This window comes from Nematocida displodere, assembly GCF_001642395.1.
Source record: "Nematocida displodere strain JUm2807 chromosome Unknown 4, whole genome shotgun sequence".
Classification (NCBI taxonomy): Eukaryota; Fungi; Microsporidia; genus Nematocida; species Nematocida displodere.
The window spans coordinates 73,611-97,420 of NW_027138157.1; the positions used below are offsets into that span (position 1 = coordinate 73,611).

At 50.2% G+C, this 23,810-nt stretch overlaps 9 protein-coding genes across 9 annotated transcripts; 2 read left to right on the top strand and 7 right to left on the bottom strand.

The window, feature by feature from the left end:
- Positions 1–186: 186 nt before the first annotated feature.
- On the top strand, positions 187–9,642 carry NEDG_01309 (transformation/transcription domain-associated protein; the record flags this gene model as incomplete). Its single annotated transcript, XM_067688727.1, has 1 exon — positions 187–9,642. One exon carries the CDS (start codon positions 187–189, stop codon positions 9,640–9,642), a length of 9,456 nt encoding a protein of 3,151 aa, XP_067543915.1.
- Positions 9,643–9,786: 144 nt separating this feature from the next.
- Positions 9,787–11,346, top strand: NEDG_01310 (uncharacterized protein; the record flags this gene model as incomplete). Its single annotated transcript, XM_067688728.1, has 1 exon — positions 9,787–11,346. One exon carries the CDS (start codon positions 9,787–9,789, stop codon positions 11,344–11,346), a length of 1,560 nt encoding a protein of 519 aa, XP_067543916.1.
- On the bottom strand, positions 11,288–11,812 carry NEDG_01311 (uncharacterized protein; the record flags this gene model as incomplete). Its single annotated transcript, XM_067688729.1, has 1 exon — positions 11,288–11,812. The coding sequence occupies one exon, from the start codon at positions 11,810–11,812 to the stop codon at positions 11,288–11,290; it is 525 nt and encodes a 174-aa protein (XP_067543917.1).
- A 278-nt stretch (positions 11,813–12,090) lies between these two features.
- On the bottom strand, positions 12,091–13,932 carry NEDG_01312 (DNA mismatch repair protein PMS2; the record flags this gene model as incomplete). Its single annotated transcript, XM_067688730.1, has 1 exon — positions 12,091–13,932. The coding sequence occupies one exon, from the start codon at positions 13,930–13,932 to the stop codon at positions 12,091–12,093; it is 1,842 nt and encodes a 613-aa protein (XP_067543918.1).
- Positions 13,933–14,155: 223 nt separating this feature from the next.
- Positions 14,156–15,331, bottom strand: NEDG_01313 (tRNA (guanine1-N2)-methyltransferase; the record flags this gene model as incomplete). Its single annotated transcript, XM_067688731.1, has 1 exon — positions 14,156–15,331. One exon carries the CDS (start codon positions 15,329–15,331, stop codon positions 14,156–14,158), a length of 1,176 nt encoding a protein of 391 aa, XP_067543919.1.
- A 139-nt stretch (positions 15,332–15,470) lies between these two features.
- Positions 15,471–16,349, bottom strand: NEDG_01314 (uncharacterized protein; the record flags this gene model as incomplete). The annotated part of the gene is made up of 1 exon (XM_067688732.1): positions 15,471–16,349. One exon carries the CDS (start codon positions 16,347–16,349, stop codon positions 15,471–15,473), a length of 879 nt encoding a protein of 292 aa, XP_067543920.1.
- Positions 16,350–16,715: 366 nt separating this feature from the next.
- NEDG_01315 (uncharacterized protein) lies at positions 16,716–20,078 on the bottom strand (the record flags this gene model as incomplete). The annotated part of the gene is made up of 1 exon (XM_067688733.1): positions 16,716–20,078. One exon carries the CDS (start codon positions 20,076–20,078, stop codon positions 16,716–16,718), a length of 3,363 nt encoding a protein of 1,120 aa, XP_067543921.1.
- A 131-nt stretch (positions 20,079–20,209) lies between these two features.
- NEDG_01316 (uncharacterized protein) lies at positions 20,210–21,865 on the bottom strand (the record flags this gene model as incomplete). The annotated part of the gene is made up of 1 exon (XM_067688734.1): positions 20,210–21,865. One exon carries the CDS (start codon positions 21,863–21,865, stop codon positions 20,210–20,212), a length of 1,656 nt encoding a protein of 551 aa, XP_067543922.1.
- Positions 21,866–21,899: 34 nt separating this feature from the next.
- Positions 21,900–23,525, bottom strand: NEDG_01317 (uncharacterized protein; the record flags this gene model as incomplete). Its single annotated transcript, XM_067688735.1, has 1 exon — positions 21,900–23,525. One exon carries the CDS (start codon positions 23,523–23,525, stop codon positions 21,900–21,902), a length of 1,626 nt encoding a protein of 541 aa, XP_067543923.1.
- Positions 23,526–23,810: the final 285 nt, after the last annotated feature.

The window sequence follows — 23,810 nt, forward strand, 5'->3', positions numbered from 1 at the left end:
CAAGTGTCCTTAAAAGGAAAACAAAAATAAATTAGGTGTCCCAGCACAGCCGCTACATTCGCCACCTTCACTGGCAGACAGCGGCCGCTCCAGGGCCAGAGAATAGCAAACAGCTCCTGACTGCCACTACCTGAACGCTCCTATTTCTAGTTTTTTATTTTTAAAAAATACAATAGACAAAGGAGAATGAAGATAAACAGCATAAACAACAAATCGTTATCAATCCAGAAAAGGATAGACCAGTTTTACCAATGGAGAACAACAGAGGGGTTCTTAGAGTACATCCAGAACGAAAAAAGTATTTCAGAAGACGTCTTCCCCTTTTTGGAGGATGCACTTTCCCAGCCCTCACCAGAAGACAAAAGAAAGAGCATGTCTATTTTAATCAGGATAAGAATCACGCAAGCACTTCCCTTGTCGCTTGTTGAGAAAATAGTGGCTTCTATTGAGGAAGGATCGCTCTCCAATGTATCTCTTGGGGTAAGGTGCTTGATTGAAATAGTCAAGAAAATAGCCTTACCAGGAGAGCTCACACAGCGCATTCTTTCAAGCATTCGGCTCTTCTTCCAGCGATTGGGGCAGGTTCTGGAGGAAGGCCTGACTAGCACCGACCAAAACACATCAAACACTATCAGAAAGAGTCTTCTTCTGAGCAGCGAGCCGATCATTCTTCTGCTGGTTCTGGTGCAGGTGTCGCGGGAAGAGGTGGCGGAGCACAGCATAGACCTGCTGCACAGTCTGCGGACCTTTTCTCTGTTTTTCATCCAGCACCCAAAAGAGTCGCAACACCACCTGATCAACGAAAACATCAAGCTGCAGTGCATTACGACCCTTACACAGATTGTTTCGTTGTTTATGCAGCTTCTGAAGAGTGAAAACCAAGAAATTCACCAGATATCGCGGTTTGTCCCAGAGCTAAGCATTTTTCTGCTTGGGTTTTGCCCAGATGATGCAATCAGCATCAAAAAAGACATCTACCACCAACTTAGCATTCTTAAGACCGAGAAAAAAAGAGTATTTGCCACCTACTCCGAAGCCATCCTAAAAGAAGGCATCCTCCTCCGGCCAAAGAACCCGATTCTCAAACTGCTCGGGCTGACCCTCTCCACCGAGTTTCTGATCCTCTTTCGGGACAGCACCCACCGGCACCTGTCCCTGAAAGTCTGCCGAGAGGCCTCCAAGATCCTCCTGGAGTCAGAAGACCACACGCTGAACAAACTCTGTGCCAACGTGCTTGTGCAAATCAACGACACCATCATTGGAGATAACATCAGTGTTGGGGAGAAAGGCTTCTTTATCCGAATGAACTACCTCTCTTTTGTGAGCGCGTTCAAGAAGTACGGGAAGATTCCAGTGACCGAAGAAACCAAGAACGTTTTGCGGTCAGTAATTCGGGGCATGAAAAACACCATGCACTACTTCTCACTGTTCCAGAACATCCCCTCCAACGCAATCGTCTTCTCCCTCAAATGCTTCACCCCATGTGAGATAGCCACACTTTCAGGGATTCTGGGCCTCTCACTCGAGCTGTTTATGTCGTTTGATCTGGAAAAAAGAACAGATATCATCATTCTCTGCGAGTTTCTTCTGATTTTCTTCTATCTGGACAGCTCGCTGTTCCACCGGGTGGTGCTGGACAATGTGAAGGTCCTCTTTAAGCTGACCAAAGAAAACGCCCAGATGTTTACCATTTGGAGGCAGTTCCTCGCCTATGCCGGCGTGGCTAGAAAGTTTGCCCTGATTGTCATTGATGAGCTGATGAAAACGATCCACGACTATAAGGACAGTGAGTTTATTGTGCAGGGCTTCAAGGAAATCTTCTCGTCCTTTGCCGTGCACACCGGGGAGATAGAAAGCGTGGTTTCAGCCAACCTCCAAAGACTCTTTGAGCTGTGCCTGGTAACTGAGGAGCGGCTACTTTACACGCTGCGGATTGTTAAGGAGCTTTTCAGGGCGGCCAGCAAAGAAAAGCTCGAGTCCCTCCACAAAGAGATGGCCCTAATCCTCCCAATGTTCTTTTCGCGCCTGGAAAAGATAGAGCGCATCTACCCCCACAAAGAAGAGTATGTTGAGCTCTGTCTAACCATTCCTGTCAAAATATCGGTTCTGCTCCCCTTCCTTGGGCAAATGTCAAAGTCTCTCCTAATGGCACTCCGGATGAAGAACCGGCTCTCGGTCCTGGCGATGGAGACCCTGGAAACGTGCGTTGACAACCTCAACTCAGAGTTTTTGCTAACGTACCTGGGAGAGCATATAGATAAGATTTTGGTGGCTCTGGTAGATTTGGTGCACCACGAAGACACGTCGGTTATGGGAATTAAGCTGCTGGGAAAGCTGGCAGGCAGGGCAGGGACCTCCCACTCGCCGTCGCTGCCATCGTCAGCACCTGCCGCGTCGTCAAACACCTCGCCGGCCCACATGTGGCTACACTTCCCTTCGTCCTCGGTGTCGCCTGTAGCCGTCCCCATTGACACGGTTCTTTTGGCTGCTGGGAAGATCATTGAGGGGAAGAAGGAGGGCAGCAAAAGCGAGTGTGTTGACCTAGTTGGCCACTTCTTCCACCAATTCTTCCTTTGGGGGGACATCTCAGAAGAAATCGCTATCAGGTGGGCGCGGGGTCTTGAGGTGGTAAATCTCTCAGACTTTGAGGAGCTGCACCGGATTGTTAACAAAGGAGAGCTCTACCCCTCAGAGAGCGACTTGCTGCACTCCGACTATCTCTCCTCAACCGACACGGTCTGCTCGCTTATCTGCTCTCTCTTTGTCTGTGCCTCAGAGGGAAGAGTTCCGTTTGGGAACTCCTCGGTCATTGAGTGCCTTGCTTTGGGGGATGGGAGCGAGGACGGGAGCCCGCAAATCTCCTCGCCAAGCACCTCAGTCACCGAACCGTCACCCCCCGCAGTTGTTGCTGCCAAGAACCTGCTAAACTCCGTGTTTTCATTTATAACGGTGGTAAAGGTGCTTGAGCTGGTGAATTTTGAAGAGTTCCAGAGAAGAATCAAGATCGACGTTTCTATCTTTATAGAAATGCTTGTGAAGGCCTTTGGGGACGAGCGCACCGAGGGGGTGGCGCAAGAGGTGCTCAGCACCATGTATCGGATCTCGCTCAACATTTGCGGGACCAAAGAAAAAACCTCGCAAATGACGCTTTTCTACTCAATTCTTCACGCGTTTTGCACCACCTGCTACTCGTACGACGACACAATGAAAATGTGCGGGGTGAAGGGAATCATCTACATCACCCAAACCCTGGACATTGGGAAGGACTGGCTGCTCTACCAGGAGATAAGAATTGTCAAGGCGCTTTTTGCCTCGCTGATCTCATCGCGGTACAACAACACCGAGGTTGTCCGAGAGTCCATCTTCTACATCCTCAGAACCACCCACGACCCTGCCACAGAAACTTCCCCAACCACATCCGACCTCTTTACGCAGCTTATCTTCTGCTTTACCCAGGAGCTGAGCCACCCACACGCCAAGGTCCGGCAGGTAAGCCAGGAGTGCCTGGACTACAGCGCCGAGCTGTTTGGAAGCGATATAGCCTCGTTCCTCCAGCCCCTGAAAGAGAAAATCCTTCTGCAGGTACTGAGCAAGCCTCTCCGCGCGCTGCCCCTGGGGATGCAGATAGGAAACATGGACATCATGGCGTACCTCTTTGGGCTGCGGCCGCCACTGCTGAAAATAGACGAGCGGATTGAGCGGTTCATTGGCGAGGCGTTCCGGATTATTTCGTCACCAAACAGCACGCTTAAGCTCCGGGTTAGTTCGGTGAAGCTTTTTGTTTCAGCAGCTATCTCCCCAGAGTTTACCTCGTCACAATTTCTCCTGAAAATTTCTCAGGTTCTTATCAAAGGCCTTTTTTCAAAAGAGGTGGAAGTGGTGGACGTCTGCCGCGACGGGCTGCGGCAAATGTACATCCAGCGAAAAGAAACACCGCGAGACATTCTCCAGACCTGGCTGCAGCCCATTGTCGGGTCTTTCAACCAGAAAAAAGTCACCATCCAAATTATCACCGGGCTCTCATACCTCCAGGAGCTAGACAGCCACATCTTCAAACAGGGCCTAGCTATTAACCTGCTTGACATGCTGAAACAGGGCGTAACAGACTGCGACGTTGATGAAGCGACTGATTTATGCTTTACCATCTTCTCCAAAACGGCGATTCCTGCGGACGGCGAGTTTGTTTCAACAGCGACGGCACTGTACGTCCACTGCTTCAAAACAGCCCACACCAAAAAGATCTCAGAAGGCTTTAAAGCCTTTGCAGAGTCAAAGCCCGGAGCTGTGTCCGTGCTCTTCCGCATGGCTAACGATGACGACGTCGCCTACTTTATTCTTCTGTCAGCGATGCGGGAGAAGCCTTCCATCCGCACGCTTGGGCAGAGCCTGGTCCTAAGCAGCCAGTCAACCTGGCGGCAGTTTGTGCTGCTGGAGTGCACCGGGTACGCCTTTTCCCGAGCCGAGGCTGAAAAGGCGCTTGATACCTGGCGAGAGTCGATTGGAGACGAGGAGTTTGAAAAGCTGCTTTACAAGTGGTCTCTCTCCTCGCCAAGCGCCATGCTCGCGTACTACGCTGCAGAAGAGCATCGGACAGCCCCGGTTGTCAAACCCACAGAGAACATCCACCGCATCAGAAGCGTTTTCGGAGAGCTCCTGAAAACAGGGGATATCTTCAGCGTCCCGGAAAAAGTCCAGAGAAGAATTGTCCAGGCGCTGGGAGAGACCCTCCCAAGCATGGCCACCCTCTGCATAAACGGGCCCTCTGAGTGGAAGGCGGTTGTTGCCGATGCCGTTGTCAGCTCAAAAAAAGAGCTTCCAGAAGAGGAAAAAGAGTTTGTTATTGATTACCTGAGAAAAGTCCTGGAAATACCTGAGCTAGAGGCGGCAGATGCCGTGCGCATCTCAGCGTACCTGGTGGCTTCTGATCCAAACAGCTCGCCCGACGCGTTCATTCCCATGATTACCACGCACCCAGAGTATGCAGAACACGCAATCAGCGGGGTGGTCTCTCTGCTCAGACGCTGCGGCGTTGAGCCCTTCCTTGAAAGTATTTCATCGGTCCTGGAAGACGAAACACTCTACAAAACACACCTCTACATCATTCTCCCGGCCATATCCAAGGTCCCCGAGCTGTTTGTTCGCTCAGGCATTGAAATAGACGTCTGCAGCGCTGCCCAGAGACTCTTTTCATCGGGCAGCTCAAGGCTGGCCCTGCCCTTCTTCAGGACGGCTATGGTGTGGTTCGGGGAGGCGTCCATCTCGGGGCAGGTGATGGGCATGCTGACAGCTTCGTACATCTCCTACTACCTCCACAGCAAAGTCTTTGAGCCGCTGGAGCCGGGCGTGGAGGCGCTTCCCCTGGCGCCAGAAAGCATTGCCATTCTCCCAGACCACCTCTCACCACAGGCCCTGGCAGTCCTCTATGCCACAGCAGCCCCAGGGAACCCGGCGCTGGCAGAAGCACTGCGGCCGGCCCTGCGCGCGTGTTTTGCGCGGGGGGAGACCCTCTCAGAGATGGAGGCTGTTGTCCCGGCCATCACTGAAGTCGACAAAGAGTTTCTGGGGGAGCTGTTTGACGAGCTCCCAGACAACACCCCGGCCCCAAAGCTTGCCATTCTCGTGGCAGGGTCCCTTCAAACAGAGAGAGCGATTGAGAAGGCTTTGCTGGTGCTGGAGGAAACGCTAAAAACCGGAAGCGCTCTGGTTCTGGCAGATGTGCTCCCATTGGGGCTCAAACTGGTGCTGGCCCAGGCGCATCTGGCCCCCGCCTCTCTTTTGTCCCTGGCGCAGATGCTTATCAGGTACCCCGAGGTCTTCAAGCACCCAGAAACGGCCGACTGCGTCGCCTCAATCGTCCAGAGCCCAGACATTTCGTCGGGGCTCAAGCAGAGCCTGCTCCTGTCAATGGAGGCCGAGGAGTTCCAGGAAATCCGCCTGGGGCTCGTCCATGCCGCCTACCTTGACCCGAGCGTTCACAGCGGAGAGGTTGCCTCGAGCTTGCAGCTTCTTTTCATTAAGGGCCTGAGCTCAGGGTCGTTCAAAATCCGCAACGACTTTTTCAGGTTGTTTGATGATGGGGTGCCCTCAACGCTTAGCGAAAGAATCCTCTATCTCTGCACCTTTGAGTGGGAAATGTTCCCTCGGGGCGTGTGGGTCCCTGCCTTCACCCGGATGCTTCTCTCGGTGGCAGAGGTGAAGGAAATCCACGCGGGCGGCTTCTGGGACATCTCAGACGCCTCAAGCGCCGCTTCGTTCGCCTCGTTTCCGCTGCTGCTAAGCAGCGACCGGTCCCTGGACAGCGCCAGAGCGATTGAGAACACGCTGCCCGCCCTGGTTGACGCGCTGCACAGTCACGGGAGCACGCCTAAAAGCCTGCTCAAGGGAACGCTGCTGTCGCTGCTGCACCAGACGAACGAAGGGTCGGCGCAGATACTTAAACACGTGCTGGCCTCAGTGCTGCCGCGGCAGAGCGACAAGGCCAAAGCAGCCATCCACGCCAGGGCTGAAGAGATGCTTATTCGCCTGGGGGCGTCGCACGTGCCCAATATCTCGCTTTCAGCAGAGCCAATCATCCTCGGGATGTATCCTCTCTGCAGTGGCAAGCCCCAGGAGTGCCGGCTACTTGAGGTGGCCCAGAGCACTGGGGCCTGGACAAGTGTGGCGAGCGTTTTAGAGGGGAGGAAAGAGTGTGCCAAGATCTTCCTGGAGCTTGAGGAGGCAGACTACTTTTTGGCCCAGGTGCGCATATCAGCGCTCTACCCTGAAACCATCAAAGCGCTCATCCACCAGCAGCTGGGCCAGGTGAAAACGGCCCAGGCCGAGTACGAGGACGTCCAGGCCAAGGCCCAGAGCGGGGTGCTTCTCTTCAATGAGGACGAGTACAAGATCTGGGAGGAGCAGTGGATTGACTGTGCGGCGCACTTGCAGCAGTGGGACCTTCTCTCAGAAATTGGCGCCGCAACCAAGAACGCGTCGCTAACGGCCAAAGCAAAGTGGTACACCTCAGATTTTTCGATCGATTCGGAAAAAGCCGTTTTTAGGTCGGTGATTGAGGACATACCTCCAGCAGACAAAGCTTTTTACGAGCTGTTCATTATTGGGAAGAAAACAAAGGAAACAGAAGAAAAGCTCTACCGGATCGTCACAACCACCATTGAGGACATTGCCAGGTTCCCAAAACTCTCTCCCCGGCAGCTATCTTCAGTTGAAAGGTTCCAAATCATTGTGGAAATGAACGAGTCCTGGCAGCTGAACGAAACAGACGATCTGAGGCGAGACCTTGCAGGGATACTCCACGCCTGGAAAGACCGGGTGCCTTCGGTGTGGACGTCTCTCTCGTTTTGGTCAATGCTGGTTAAGTGGAGAACCCACGTGTTTGCCTCGCTCTGGAACTCGAAAACGAAGGAAAAAGCGCTGCAGTACCGCGGCTACCACGAAACAGCCCACATTCTCAACCTTTTCTCCAAAACCCTCCGAAAACACGCTGCCTACCCGGCAGCACTCACCAATCTAGAAAGCATCTACACTCTCCCAAACATTGAGATAGCCGATGCCTTCATGAAGCTTGAAGAACATGCTAAGTGCTACATGGAAATGGAGGAGTACACTGCAGGAATGGACCTGCTTGGGATGACCAACCTGAACTATTTCACCACCGCCCAGAAAAGCGGGGTCTTCCTCCTGCGCGGGCAGCTACTGGAGGAGCGGGGCCTGCTGGAGGAAGCGGCCAGGGTTTACGCCCAGGCTGCCCAGGTCCACCCCACCAACGCCAAGGTCTGGTACAAGTGGGGCATTCTCTCACAGGAGAGCAACCCAACCAACGCCGTCAATGCGTTCATGCAAGCGGCAGCTATCTCCCCGGGGCAGATAGCCCGAAAGTCGATTGTTTCGGTGGTCTCGCTAATGGACAGTGGGAACCTGGCAAGTGAGATGGACAAAGTGTTTGAAGCGACCGTTGGGGAGGTGGATGCCTGGTGCTTCATTCCGTTTGTGCTGCAAATGGTTGCGATTCTCTCCCGAACGGGGTCGGCAATGGCGATGTCGGCGCTTTCCAGGGTGGCCCGGATTTATCCGCAGGCCGTCTACTTCCCTGTAAGGAACGCCCTGGAAAGCGAGCGAAAGGGCGGGATTGAAAACACGCCTATCTCAGAGCTATGGACCTTCCTGAAAACAGGGTTTACGCTTATGTGCATCAACATTGAAGGCATTGTTGAGAGTCTTTCGATTCGCTTGCGCTGCTCAGCAGAGGAAGAGTTCTACCGCCTTCTCTGTGCGCTGCTTTCAGAGTCTTTGCAGCAGCTGTTTGGGAAAGAGCCCTCAGAAAGCGGGTCTCTCTCAACAGCGCTCAAAAAGATATCAGAGATGATTGGGGCCTCCTCCCTAGCGACGCGGTACAAGAACAGCTTTGACCGGGACTTTTCCCCGGGGTTGCTGGCCGAGCCGCTTGCTGCAGACACCATCTGGGAGATTGCCCAGACCCTTCTAAGGTGGAAGGGGGCGCTGGAGCGGGTAATGGGCCCAGTGCCAAGAAAAATAAGCATGGAGAACATTTCCAGGACCCTGGTGGACTTTGACCAGAGAAACGAGGACATTGAGGTGTTCGGGCAGTACATTGACATAACCGACCGGGCCCGGCAAATGATACGCATTGCCCGCTTTGAGCCGGACGTGTACATCCAGAGAAGAGGCGGGATCAGTCTGAGGCGGGTGGGCATCCGGGGAAGCAATGGGATGGTTTACAACGTGGTGCTACAGACGCCCTCGGGCAAAACAGCTAGGAGGGAGGAAAGGTTCATACAGGCCCTGGCTCTAATCAATGCTACCATGGAAAAAGTCGTTGAGATAAAAAAACGGAGTGCAAAGGTTAGCATCAAAAAGATAGTCCTGCTAAACCACCAAACTCGGCTGATTTTGGAGGAAGAGGATGCCGAGTGTCTTAACGAAATCCTTGAAAAGAAGCTGGGCCCCCAGAAAGTGTACGAGTTTATCTGCCAGTGCCGAAAAGAGATCGAGAAAGAGGAGGGCGTGCTCCAGCCCTCAGATGCGCTCGACCCGGAAACGAGGCTCAAAATGTTTATTGGCGCAGCCGAGCAGATTGGCGACTCTTTGCTATTTGATGCCTTTGCAGAAAAATTTACCTCACAAAACGACTTTTTCTATTTCAGGAAAAGAGTGGCTATCTCTCACGGGGTGCACTGTCTGATGACGTACGTTTTTTCCATTGGCTCAAGAATGCCCTCGCGGATGTACATTGGGACGCACTCTGGGGCTATGCTTTCATCTGACTTCTACCCGTCTTTCTCAGAGAAGCCGGCAATAGAAGAGGTGCCTTTCCGAATGACTCCAAACATTCAGAAGCTGATTGGGCGGGCCGGGCTGGAGGGCCCGTTCCTTTCAACAATGTATCACTGCTCAATGCTTCTGTCAACCAAGAAGTATCTGCTCAGCTACATCGATGCGCTTGCCAGAGAAGAGATAGGCCCGGAAAAGGCCGAAAGAAGCATGCTGATGACGCGGAACAAGATAAAAGAGCTTACCTCGTCCGAGGACACGCCGGCCAAAAGCATCATTCGCTTAGTTGGCAACGCAACTGCTCCAGAGCGGCTGTCAATGATGGACCCGCAGTGGCACCCCTGGCTGTAGGCCTCCTGCTACGCTGGAATAAACGCAGCTTTCATTTTCTTCTTTCATTCAAGGCTCTTTGGACTGTTTTGCGGTTGTGTTTTACCTTCATTAAGACACTGTCTCATCGACGCAGCATATAATATGGCCGGGCCAGTCATTGGCATGCGAGGTGTAATCACCCAAATTGTGGTCGGAAGTCCTCCAAGTGTGGCCTGTCCCGTGATAGAGCTCAGGTCTGCTGGGAAGCTGCACGTCTTTGATGAAAAATCAGTGACTGTGCACCTGAAAAAAGCTTTTGTAAGTGATGGAAAGTTTTGGCTGGTTTTTACTGGGGAGGTGGAGGTTGGAAAGGACATGGAAGTTGCTTTGTTTGGCCGGCCTGCAGAGCAGAGGTGCACCCTGGCCCTGGAAAGCCCTGCTAGCGGCATAACCCGGTTTTTCAGAAAAGATTTCAGGTCTGATCACAAACTTCCCAGAGATATCTTTCTTGACGTGGTGGTCCAGGACGCGCCTGCTGCTTACGTCGCAGCCATGCCCACTAAGATGGTGGTGCCTGCCCCGTTTCCAAAGAACCTTCCCCCTCCTCCGGGCATGCGCGTGGGGCCTGCTGTTAAGAAGCTGGAAATGCGCCACCCCACCCTTGTCACCCTGTGCACCCGCGTGCGCTGGATCCCCGCAACCAACATCAGAGGCTCGGTGTATGAGCATCCAGCCAAGTACTTTTTAGATACTGATTGGACCGAAATGGAAAATACCTTTATTAGGCAGTTTTGCAAAACCCGAGAAAAAACGCCTCTGGCTCCTGTCCTGCCACCTGCCCCGCAGAAAAAAACCAGGATTCTTTCCGAGAAGCAAGAGTTTCTTCTCTCAATCATTGTTGGTGCCTTGGAAAAGAAAGGCATAACGCTCGCTGCCCTTGGGAAGAGCATCTCTGACTGGATAGACCACGGCACTGAAATCGCACAATCGGAGGCGGCGAACAGTCTTTCTGAAGTCTTTCCCTCGGAGGTGGAGTGTGCTGAAATTGTTGCTCTTCCTGAAGCCGATCTTTCCGAGACTGAGCATAAACTTCTCCCCCTGCTTTGCATACCTGCAATTCGTGGAAAGCTCCTGCTCTCCAAGTATATCTCAACCACGGAGCCTCTCATTCTCCAAATGCAGGCTGACCTTTCTGGCCTTACCCTCTCTCTTGCTGCTGCCACCCGCGATGAGAACCTTCCCCGCTTTCTGCTTTTCTGCCTGAGGCTTGGGAATGCCGTTAATTTCAGGTACTCTGAGCTGGAAAATGCCTCTGAAGCGAGAGGCTTCCTTCTTTCCTCCCTCCCTGCGTTTGCCAAATCTTTTGGCGAGTCCCTGGTCCAGGAAAAGTATGTGAGCATGCTTGCCTTTCTCGTGGTAGCTTTGCGCAATGCCGTTGACTTTGGCAAGATTCTTGCCACCTTTAAATTCTTCAAAACCCTGCAGATAAAGACCCTGGCTGAACAAGTGCTGTTCATAAAAAAAGGAATGGATGGTGTGGTTCTTTCCTCTGACTTTCCTGGGAAGAAAGAGAAAGTGGGCTACTTTATTCACCTAATAAACGAAATAGACACCTGTCTAACTGACACCCACGAAAAACTTGCTACTATCTCCAAAAAGTATGCTGATGTTCCCGATACCTTCGTCACAAGCGTGTCTCTGGCTCTGGACGCGCTGGAGGAAGTGTCTCACCTTTTCCAGTGATGTGCTCAATAAAAAGAACCATTAATAACTCCTCTGGCGTCTGCTCCGGCTGGATCTTTTTCATAATCGTATCTATCTCTTCAAACAGTTCCTGTGCATGGTCCACCCCCTGAACGGCCGTGATAACCCTTACCTCCCCCGACTCAATGTAAAACACCCTTCCCTCAACAGTTCCATTTGTTACCGGAAGGGTTCTCACTCGATACTCTTTGGCTGTGGACCTGTCCCCAATAAGAGTCCCAACCCAGGGCAGTGTAAAGCTGGCTTTTTCGATTCTCTGCTCTGTTTGCACGTACACCTGCTGGGTTTCTGGGCTGCCGTGTGCATGTTTGGTGTAAGAAATGAGCCGCCTGTCCCCAATCAGATAGACTGATACCTGGCCTATGTCCGCCACCCTTCCCCGTGTTAGCCCATGAGACAGAAGAATGCTCTCAAAGAGCTCGTGCCCCTCCAGCGTCATAATCATAAAAAGAAAAAGACAGGCTTGGTTGTCTGAGGCGGCAGCAATTGGGTGCTGGTTTTAGATTGGTGTTTTGGATTTGGGCATAGAAATAGAGAGGCCGTGTCAGAAACAAATGAATGAAGACTGTCCCAAAGAACACTTGGAGAAGCACCCTGAAAACATCCCAAACGAGAACTGGGTGTATCGCACGGTGGTCGGGGTGCTATGTGCCGCCATGGCTTTGCTGGACATCTACTCAATATTTGCGCCCTAAGACTAAGAGAAAAGGTTGAAATAGCGTGTTACTGTATTTGTGTGCTCGGGTTAGTGCTCGGTGACTTGTGTGACTGAAGCAGCACAATGGTTGGCCGCCCATGTGGACAGTTCCACGGCCTTGTTGTTTGCCCCAACTTTGAGAGTATATCTTTCATCTGCTGCTCTGTGAGCGGATCTCCAATCATTACACTACTTCGGCACGCTTTGCTTGCCAAGATCCCCCGCAGGCTCTTAAACAGCACGCGCTCCTTCCCCCCTTCGCTGATGCTTTCAAGAACCTCCTTAAGCTCTTCTTCTCCGAAGGCATGCTTCCCGTACAGAGGTACCTCTAGTACTTCTGTGTTTGCTGGTGACAGAATGAACCCGTGTCTCTCAAGAGTGTCTTTGTTTTCTTCAACGAGGTATCTCTCATATTCTGAAAGGTTGACAGCGAGTGGTCTTATGAGTTTCTGCTTGGTGTATGTGTATGTGTTTTTCAGGTGCTCATACTTCACTGCTTCATCTGCTGAGTGTTGGTCGATGGCGTACATCAGTGTGTGCATAGGCTTCTGGAGTGCTGCAAGAATAAAGCTGTTGTTGAACTGTCCAATGGTTTTGAGAGAAAGCAGGTCTTCCTTTTGCAGGCGCATGCCTTCGGTGTATTCTTTCACTTCAAAGGTTTCTGTGTTGGTGATGGTGTATGCTAAAATTTTACTGTTAGGGTTTGGTTTCGGCGCAGTGACAGGTGTCTGTGATGGTGCATTAACAGGCGTGTGTGGTGGCGCAGTGACAGATGTCTGTGATGGTGCAGTGATAGGCGTGGCCTGGGCGTGGTCAATGGTGGCGGTATAGATGGTTTCTGTGCCTGATATGAAGCTAGAAATAGGCTTGGCATGTTGTGGAGACACTTTGTGGTCTAGATGCCCACCCACCCTAAGCTCTTCAAGAGACTTTAGCAGTAGCACCTCTTTGTAAATTAGCCGGTGGTGCTTGTTGCTTCGCGTGCCTATGTTGTGAAGAGTGTTTTCGTCGGGATGAACCTGAAGGATCTCCATGTGGAAGTATACTTTGGAGCTAAACTGCTTGGCAATCGCAGCAAGCTCAGCAGCTACTTTGGCACTTTCGATGATCTTCCCTCCTGCATAGATTACCCCCTCCACTTTGAACGCGCCTGGTTTCTGGCTTGCTCCGTCCAGCTTGCTTCTGTGCGGCGGAGACAGGACCATGCTGAGTCTAAAAGAAGACCCCAGCACCTGAACTAGCCCATGCGATTCCGAAACTTCATACGCAGCTATTAGTCGCTGGGTTGGACACTCTGGCACTCTGTGGCACGTGTAGATAACTTTGGAGTTGCGCTCCACTGTGAACCTGACTTTGTGTGTTATAACATACTTTTTGCATAGAGTAACAATATCTCTGAGATATGCCTGAATGGTTTTCAAAATATACGTGTAGCGTACTGGAAAGGCTTTATGAAAGTTGGTTACTCTGGTGGTGGTCCCTTGCTCTGGCTTAAAACACGGCTCTATTCTGACGGCCCCATTCGTTGCCGTTACCTTTTTGGCATCGGCGGCCGTTTTGGTTGTTATCTGGACGTCTGCAAGTTGTGTGATGCCGTATAGAGCCACGCCCTTGCACCCGTAGGTTGTTCGGTCTTTTTTGGAGGTGCCCCCGAGTTTTAGAAAGTGCTCGTTTACGTTGATCCCTGTGCCGTCATCCTGAACGACATACTGGAGAACATCCTCCCCGTGAATGCCCACCTTTATTGTGGTCGCACCCGAATCAAGGCTGTTTTCAATCAGCTCTTTTAGCAGGACGTAGGGGTCTGGGATGATCTGGCTGACTGAAATAAGAGAAGCCGTCTCTTCAGGGAGTACTTCTATGCGCATACAAAGTTTTCAATGCCGAAAAATATACTCGAAGAATTTGCAGGCATTAGAAGAGCCATCGAGTCACTTAATGAAACAGACGCCTTTTCTCTGGAAATGCTCACTAAAACTCTCAACCGTTTAGAGTGCAACATTCGGGTAAATGTCAGAAAGACGCTGGAACAGATCAGTGCTTTGCAGCGCGAAGAAAAAGAGCTGCTCTCTAAGATACCCTCCACAAAGTCTAGATCTTTCTAGCGTACAGAAACAAGGTCCGCGAGTAGATTGTATTAAGGTACTGGGTGCCCCGGTGTACTTCTGTGTATGTACCAGGGACAGGAAGCGTTTCTGGGAGGGTATAGTCGGTCGCGTGTGGAATAAAGAAGCAAATGCGTCCTTTAGGCTTTAAACAGCTATCTCCAAACCTGAAGATTTCGAGCACAAAAGGAAGAGTTTGCTCAAAGTAGACATTTCCGCCCTTTTTAGCGGTTTCAGGCGTGTGTGAGACACTCTCCCTCTGGCCATATGGTGGGTCGCAAACAATTGCATCAACGGAGCAGGGTTTGAAGACGGAAGGCTTGAAAACGTCTGAGACACCAAAAAACAGCACCTTACTTGTTAGGTTGTACTGGGCAAAGTTGCTAAACACATCAGTGCCTCGGAGGAGTGTTCTAATCTTCTTGTTGCGGTGCTCTTTTTTCATCCCCTCGTATTGGCGCATGTTGATGTCCGTGCCAATGACAAACGCCCCAAGAACAGCACACGGCAGAAGAATGCTTCCTGTTCCTGCATAGCAATCCAGAACAATGCTATTGCTTGCAATTTGTGACAGATTTGCCATAATAAAGGAGATTTCGTTGTCCATGGCGGTGGTGCCAATGAAGGTTCTTTTTTTTACGTCGTACTGGAGGTACTCCTTTCTCCGGGCCTCTCCCAGGTGCACCCCGTGAAAGGTTTCTGTCTCGGTCTCAATTATTTCAATGATCAGGTCTGGAGCCTGGAGGTTGGCTTTTTTTCCAGCAAGCGCATAGTTCAGCTCTTCCATTAGCTCTACCTTGTCTGCAAAGGCCAGCTTTCTTTTGTAGGAGGCGGTTTCTATTTTGTAGGTTTTGTTTGGGCGGTTATTGATAATTCCAAGAAAATCTTCCTGTTTTGGAGAACAGGGTAAAAGAATGGCTCGGGAGACTAGCATGGCCCTGTCCATAAGAAAAGAAAGAGCGGTGGCAGTTGTTTGTAGAATGAACAACACTGGTGGTGCTAGGTTGGAGGAAATAATCTCTTTTCCATCTAGATCAGTTAGAGTAAATGGTTCTTTTGTCATGGCAAGTAAAGAAAGCATCTCTGCTGCTTTGAACATAGAAAAAGCATCTGGTGTGACCAGAAGATACTTTTGCGCAGCGGTCCTGGGCGTCGCGTGCATAAAAAAGAAGGAAATTCTTTTACACTGCTAATAGTGGGCTGTGGCCAACATCGATAGGCTTTTTGCAAATGCCAGGTCTGGTGGGTGATAGGCGCCGCAAACAGGCAGATCAAAGGGTTTATTTTGATTTGGAAAATGCTTAGCTCGCTGTAACTAAGCCCGGTGTAGAGGTCGAATGAAATAGTAGGCCTATCTGCACAAGAATGCCCTGGAAGACGCTGATAACCAAGTTGTAAGTTGGCACAAGGCAAATTCTATACACCCCTCCAGGTGTGTTGTATATAATGGACTTGGCTGCACTGGTAGCTATGTTTGTTGTAAATGCTCCCAAGATGAAAGCGCTACAGACAAATAGAACAACCCAAAACCTGTTTTTAAAGATATCAGTCGTTTCAGGTGCGGCTTCTGTTGGCTTATTCGTCGCATATTTCTGTTTTAGGTCGTATATCAGATTCTGAACTACATTGGCAAACCCGAAAATCAGTAGGAGATAAAGAGCACAGACCCCAAAGGCGCCTATGGGGCTGGTGGCCAGGAACCGAATGATGCTAGGGCCTATTTTGGCCAGTCCAACAATGCTTACTAGAGAAGATATGGCTATAATGCTGTAGGCAGTGGTTTTTTTTTGTGTGGAGATTCGATGAGAGTTTGAATAAGCAGCCACCATAGTAACCATGGCTGATAGCCCATAGTAGGCAAAAAGCTTTAGGCAGCAGACAGAAACACACAGAAACATTATTGGGCCAAAATACACAAGAATCTTTTGGGCAATGGTTTTAGCTGTGTCATTCAGCCTGTCTGGATAGTGTTCAGACGCCAACTGGATGGCAAAAACACACATGCCCAGGACAGTTGCAATGCCACAAAACATTGATAAAAAACAGGCAACAATAGTTCCAACCATCATCAAACCAAAAGATTCAGAGGTTAGGTTTTGCCCTTCCAAGCTCTCAATCTTCGCAACCAAAACTGAGCCAAAGTCTGAACCTATCTGTGCCGGGTTTCTCATGTAAGTCATAGCTTTTAGAGCAAATCCTCCCCACATAAAAAGTTGATCTAAACCAAGCATATGCAGTACACCGCCGCCCCCCTTTCCCAGCCCAAAGCATCCGTATGTCTCATTGGCTGGTGCTGGCTCGGGTCCTGGCGGTGGTGTTGGTCCGGGTGTTGATGCTGGTGTTGGCGGTGGTGTTGGTCCTGGTGTTTGGTTTAAGTTTGGATACATACCCCTGGTGTTGATTGCAATAGATAACATTCCGTTATTTCAGCCTGCCAATAAGAACAAGAGCACTGCGCTCCACTCCTTAACGGGCATCCAATGCTTTTGGGTTTTTCGGGTTTTCGGGGTAGCACAGGCTAATTGGTGGTTTATTCTCATCTTTGCTTACTGGGCTTTGAATTGGTAAGACTTTTCATTGGAGATGGCATCTATCTCCATGCGCTCGTTCAGATACTCTTTGAAGGTAAGGGCGGTATCTAGGTTTTCAATTAAAAACGACCCAAAGCAGATGAGGTAGAAGTACCGCATGAGATACCCCGAACACTGTGCTTTGTGGATGGCCTTGTAAATGTTCTGGATGTGCTCACACTCTCGCACCAGACTGTCAACAACGTTTTTGCTTTCTCTGCCCATTGGCAGCACCTGGAGCAATTTTGAGATAATCACAAACTCGTTGTCATAGATGGCGTCTGACCGCTTTGACTGGAGAATCGCCGCGCGTGCCTCAATGCCCAGGCCTTTTAGCTGCTCTGCAAAGGAGACCAGCCCTGAAATGATCATTCCAGTGGTGGTACGCCCCCGGCCCATTTGGCAGGAGAAAACAAGCCTTCGGGGCTTGGCGATCTTAAGAATGGTCTGGTGCAGCTCGTCAAAGATCTCTGGCAGCGGTGCCTGCTCGTCTGAGATGGGCACTCGGTAGTACACAATGTTTTCGGGTTTGGTGAATGCTTCTTTAGGGGTAAGAATGTCCGCAATGTTGACACTGATCGGCTGCTGGGTTAGTTTTGGGGTGTTGTTTTCAAACACTTCGTCGTGGACGGTAAGGCCTCCACTTCCACATTCGTCAATGCAGTCCAACTTCATGCGTTCCTCAATGTTTTCCACCCACTCTTTGGTGATGCCTTCAGTGATCACGTTTTCATAAATCATGTCCGTTGTACGAAGCACAAAGGGCAGACCGTCCAGATACACAACTGGCTCCTGCCGAAGACAGAACCAGTGCACCCGGCGCCCCTCTCCCCCGACTCTCTCAGCCAGAGAGACAATCCCCCACTCTGTTGGCTGGGCCACTCCAATCGTCTCGTTTTCCCCAAAAACAACGGACCTGAAGTTGCAACACCCCTTGAGATCGGCAAGACCCTCTTTTTTCACTCTTAGCGCCGGAAAGAAGTCGTTCTTGAGAATTGTGTGCGGTGTAAGAACGTTTCCCCAGGGCCGCTCAATCAATGGCAGTGAAACGTCGCTGCTCGCTGGGGCCGTCTTTAGCTTGGTGTATATGTGCATAAGGTCTTGTCTGGTATTGAGCCACTTTCTGAACAAGACGGGCCCTGGCTTTTGGAGTATAAACGAAGCGCATGCGATCATTAAAAAATGGTTCACCAGAAGGCTCGGGTTAAAATCAGTGCTGCCCTCAAGAACGCTGTAAATGTCTTCATGGCCACACTTGATGTATGCAGCCCGCACAAGACACTCAGCAGCAGGACCATTGGACAGAATTCGCAAAAGCGTCTCAATCCCCTTGATTGGCTGCGGCCGCTTAAGCATCCGCGAAAGAGCTTTTCTTGGCCCCGGGTCCTTGAAACCCATTGCTGTTTCAATGACCACTGCAAGCATCTGGGCTGTGCGCGCCCTTCCCTGGTACCCGCTGGCTTGGAAGATGATTTGCGAGGTGTCTCGGGTGCAGACAATCTCTGCAATGCTATCAATAAGGTAGGGGTCCAGCATGTTTTTGGTGTCCATTGGAATGCGTTCGTAGCGTTTCGGGGCCACTTGGGTTTTTATGTACTCTGCACAAACCGAGACCTCTTTTCCTTTTACGTCAACTCTCTTGGTAATAAACTCGCCATCCTCGGTCGCATCAAAAAGAATAATGTGTCCTCGCATCTGTCTTCCTTCATTCCGGATGCGCTTGCACAATCGATCTTCCTGGGTGTTGATCAGCTTGGTGGTGATCCCGGGTATGCTTTTAATGTTTCTCTGTGGGGATGTTTTATCTCGTTCTGAGTGGGGCACCCCTCCAATGTAAACCACGGGCTCTGCCCTCAGGTTGACCCAAATGGCATTGGATGCTGAGATCGTCTCTGCATCTGTTTCTGAGACCTGGTGGAGAATGTGCATGTTGTTCACGGGCGTGTTTCTGCACACTTCAGTCACTGCGTCTGCACTAAGAATCGTTCTGGCCCCAATAACTGCCACCCACTTTCTGGTGTCTTTGATGATCCGCGGGCCCATGGCGTGCAGGTCCACCGGTGAAAAGAGAGAGGTGGTCGGCGTTTCGGTAGCAATTTGTTGGATGTATCCTCTCACAGCTGGGTTGGTGTCAATCCACTCAATAAATGGCCTGTCCACCAACTGCTGCTTATAGATGGCGTACAAAATAAGGGAAACATACCGCTCCATAAGAATGCACGCCTTTCCGAGCGATCTTTTCGGGTTGGCTCCAAACTGCGCCCTGAGTGCGTGCTCCAGTAAAGGCTCAAGGAACGAAAACGGGCGCAAAACCCCCAAAACCCCATCAACCGTTTTTTTGGGCCAGAGCCCCTCAAAAGTTCCAATCAGCCTTTCAATCAGCGTGTACTCCCCCCTGATGCCCTTTTCCAAGGCGGGAACCACATTGCCTACTTTTTGCAGCCACTCGCTAAGACGCTCTTTTCCATGGACGCGCTCCAAGATGTCAATAATCCGGGAAAACTCTGAAAGACCGCTCTGGCTGTCCAAAACCTGGCTGTCTGACGTTTCTAGATGGAACGAAAACGGGGTGCATGCACTCTCCTCCCCCTCTGCCGGGCTTTCTTTGTTCAAACTCCCTATGTAATTTCTTCCCTGCCTGATCCGGGAGCTGACAAGACAGGCTGCCATGGCGTACGATGTTCTTTCAAACCCGTGCCCGCAGTTAAACCCGAAAACGGTGTTTCCTGGCTGGATGGTTGTTTTCCCAAAAACAGTATCTAGCACCGAGAGAAAGTTTTCTTTGTTGTAGAGCTTTCTGCTGACTGGGGCTCTGTAGTACTTGATCCTCCGGCCTTCGCCCTCAAACACTTCTCTAACTGTTTGCACCTTCTGAACAAAGACCTTGTTGACTTTTAGGGACTGTGCCTGCTGCTCTGCGTGAACCTGGATGAATCCGTTGTGCTCTTGGGCGATGTGTAGGACATCGTTTTTCAATCGCTCTTCCATTTCTTCAAGCCTGGTGTACGATATGCCCACAAATGACCTAATGTTTGAAAACGCTGATGACTTGTCTCTGAGGACGTATGGCGTGCCATTAATGTATATTACGGGCTCTTCCCGCAGATTCATCCATATAACGTCTTTTTGCATGTACCGGAGAATGTTTGTTATCCCCTCTGCGGTAGGCTGTGCCAGGCCAAAGATGTTTTCCACCATTCGAAAGTTTTCAACACCTGAAAATCCAATATGTTTTTGCGAACAATCTGTTTTAGAGACTACCTTGTCCTCCTTCAGGATAGAGAGCTCTGTCAAAACAACCGGCACATAGCCTCCTCTGTTTAGTGTGTTGTTGTCCATGATTGTATAAAAAAAATTGGGCCGTATTTCTGCTTGATGGATGTTCGGGTTAGTTTGTAGCAGGCACCAAGATGACGGTGTTGTAGAAGTGCAAGCCGGGCAAAATACTCCCCTAGGTGTTTATTGCCGGCCTAGACAAGATCCTGGCGATGAATCAGGCGGTGCATCTTTTTTCGGGCACCAAAAGACACAGCTTTAATGGCACTCCATACGTTTGGCCGCAAGTCAGCTACCTGATACCTGCTTGCCTTCAGGCAGACCGGGCATGCGATGGAAAAAGAAAACACTGGAAGCTCAAAAGCTTTTTCAAAGCGTGCGTGGCGGTGGCAGGCTGCGTGCCCGCAGAAAAGAACAATAAAGGACCTCTGCCCCTCGCGGGCACTGCAGCACCCAAACAGGTCTGCCTCTTCCAGGCTCTTGTATGCTGACACAGAAATGGTTTTCGGGCTTAAAGACTTGGCCAGCTCTGGGGATAACTCGCTGCGGATCCAACTTCTTAGGTGATCTGCGTTGATAACCGTGCAGTGCGCGTTTACACAGGCATCTATCTGGCAGTTGAAAATCTCTTTGGTGTTGGCCACATACACAGCATCGTAGGTTGTCTCTGACAAAACCACCCAGTACGCCCACTCAATGGCTAGCTGAATAAGGGTGGAGGTTGGCTCGGAAGCTCCATGAATGATATGTTTGTCAATTTTGCCGTGGATGCTGATCAGACCTATTTTGCCAGAGAAGTATCTACCAAGCCACGCGCAAGCAATACGAACAACTGCCTTGTTAACCAGAGAGGTTGGGGCAAAGATAAGAACAAGCCTTTGAAAAGAAACAGCGGTTTGTGGTGACCAGGGAGAGAGGATGTCGTTTTTAAGATCGGTAACTCCCAGGTCCACAATGACAAGCGTAAAATCCTCTTTCTCTATCGGCGACAATGAAAGACCCCTTACTTCCTTGAAGATGTGGTGGGGAAGGATAAGGTATCTTTGGGTCGTGGTAAAAAGGTGGGCTAGAGTTGCCCTGTCAACTTCAACCATTGGGACAGACTCGAGGGAGACGGAAACAAGTGCCCCAAGCCTCTTTACACAAAAGTCAATGGTTCTTAGTTCTGGGAGGTTAGATATTCCCAGTCTTTTAAGCGAGGCAATGTGTCTCAGGTATTCCAAGGACCTGATATCTGGGCAGTCCTCAATGTTTAGAGACTCTAAACAGCCAAAGTAGATGTTATCAAAGATCTGGATGACCAGGGAGTGTGAGACGTTCTCCAGCACAAGGTTTGATGCATGAATCACCACGTGAACTGGCGGCCTTCGCCGCTTTACTCCATCTGCGTCTGGATCACCCGGGAGAATGTTTACTATGCTTAAAAGCTCCATGCTTTTGTTCAGAAACGCTCTGAGAATCACTGATGCCTTGCGCTGCTGCTTTAGCAGGCCCTCTCGCGGGCACTGCAGATCCCCGTGTATGACCACGGCCTGCAGCCTCCTGGGAAAGCGGCGCCTGATCTTTTGGTAAAAAGAGCTCATGTTGATTATGCCTCTGATCTGGATGTTAAGACTAGGGCCCGCGATTTGAACAGAGGACAAATTGCCTTTTTCGTGGCCTTTCATTGCTTCATCACTCACGCCGTAGACCTCTAGATCCCTTACCACCGAGATGCCATTGTTTGTGGCGACAATGCACTGCACCAGAGAAAAAAACAGCGCAATGCCCCAAAAACCTGGCTGGGAAACCATTTGCCATAGCAACAATCCGCCCTTGCTTGTTTTTGACCCAAATCTGGTTGCGGACATACAAACTTATCTAAAAAATAATCTTTATCTTGTGTTAGCTGACTTGATGGCCCTGGGACTGGCTTTGGAGTGAACTGATTGGAATGGTTTCGATCTGGGCGCCCGCTTTCTCCCCGTTTGCTCCCTCAGCAAGATTGCTAAGTTTGTCAAAAATATAGAGTTTGAGCTCATCCTCTCTTTCGGCAATAACGGGCCTGTCCTTGTAGGTGCAGGTAAGAGCGTATTGAATGGTGGCGGAAAGTGTGTTTTCCTGGGTGCTTGCAAACTCCCCAAGATAGAAGGGTTTTTTGAATTTTTTGTTTCCGCTGAAAAACGCCTCAAGTGCTTTTTTCAGCTCCCCCACCGCCTTTTGAAGGTCTTTGGCACGAATCACCACTGGAAAGCTTCCGTGGTAGAAAAGAGACTTTGAAAGATTTTCAACCGGCTTGTTCATAATGTAGCTGTTTGGAATAACAACGTACTTTTCTCCGGTTTTGTAGACACTATGTATCAGCCCAAAGGAGTGCACTTTGTAGTAGGCGCTCTCAAAACTGATAATGTCTCCAATGTCAAATGGGCGAACAAAGAAGATGTGCGAAATCGAGGCAACGAGGGTGGAAAATATTTGTCCGTGGATGGCCATGGTGGATACCATCAGAGTGGTCAGCCCAAAGAAGATGCCAACCAGTGGCGAGTCTATTGGTGGCGACTTGTCCCCTCCCTGAAACATGCGAGTATCAACGAAGTAGACAACGAAAATGAAGGCAAACACTGCACAAATTATAAAGAGAAAAGAGTCAAGGTTGGCAACAATTCTTTCCTTCTTTCTTGTGGTTCGCTGGAGCTTCTCCTTTTCATTCTGGATGTTTGCGTACCCGCTTTCAAACTCGCTTTTGGTTATCTCCGCATCCAAATCTGTGTCAAAAAGCATCATCAGCTGTGATGCATCTTCTTCTGAAAGCCGACTAAGCAAGTCACTGAACACGAGCATTTCAGCCCTTGGCCCCGCAATGGCGCAAAAAATAATCTGTGACTTCTCTTTTACCGAGGTTGTCTCTTTCTCCACAAACATATCAAGCTTGTCTATGATGGAGATAACATCCCTGGTATATCGCACATCTCCCCTGCCACTAGTTCGGTGCAGCAAGTACCCGGTGTAGGATATAAACAGTCCTTTCAGTGCGAAAACACCGGCTGTGATTGACACAATCTCCACCACCATTTTGAAGACCCGGGTGGTTTCTGTGAAAACTACAGGAAGGCCTCTCTGTTCCCCGGGATGGTTGTACACCAAACAGAAACAAACAATCAGCTTCACAACCGAGGATAGAATAATTCCCGAAACGGAGGCACATAGCAGATGCTTGTTTTGCTTCAAGGCGTATGCTGTGGGGAGGTTTGCAAATGTTTTATAGCACTTGTTGATTTTGACCGACACAAGAAGAAAGGCCAACACAAACGCTGCCAGCAGTATAAAACACAAAAAAACAAAAGCACCTGCAGGCGCCCTCTTTTCCCGGTTCAGAGCTTCTGTGGTGCACATAAAGAGACCCAAACAGCCAAAGCAGAGAAGCACGCCCCCAAGAATGCCCATAAAGAACAGCTTCTTTGGTGTTGACTCGTAGTGTCTAGGTAACTTGGTGTCTTTGTCATGCTGTGTATCTGGGCCAGGTTGTTCCATTTTTTGCTTTGAAAATTGTTTTTTGCCATACTCTGTGCATAGACTAACTATTACCCATTCTCTCTTTCGGGGGCTCTGAACTGGCAGTGTGGTCTTTTGTTGGGCTGTGCATTGTGTATGTATATAGGCCTGGGCTGTTGTTTTTGTGGGGTGTCTCTCGGCAAAAGATCTCTGGTTGGGCATGTATGTGTATGTGGTGGTTTGGGTCTTTAAGTTGAAAGTGTAACTTTTTTAAAAATGGAAAGGGTATGGTTGGTGCCAACATACCAATATTTTGGCCGGACC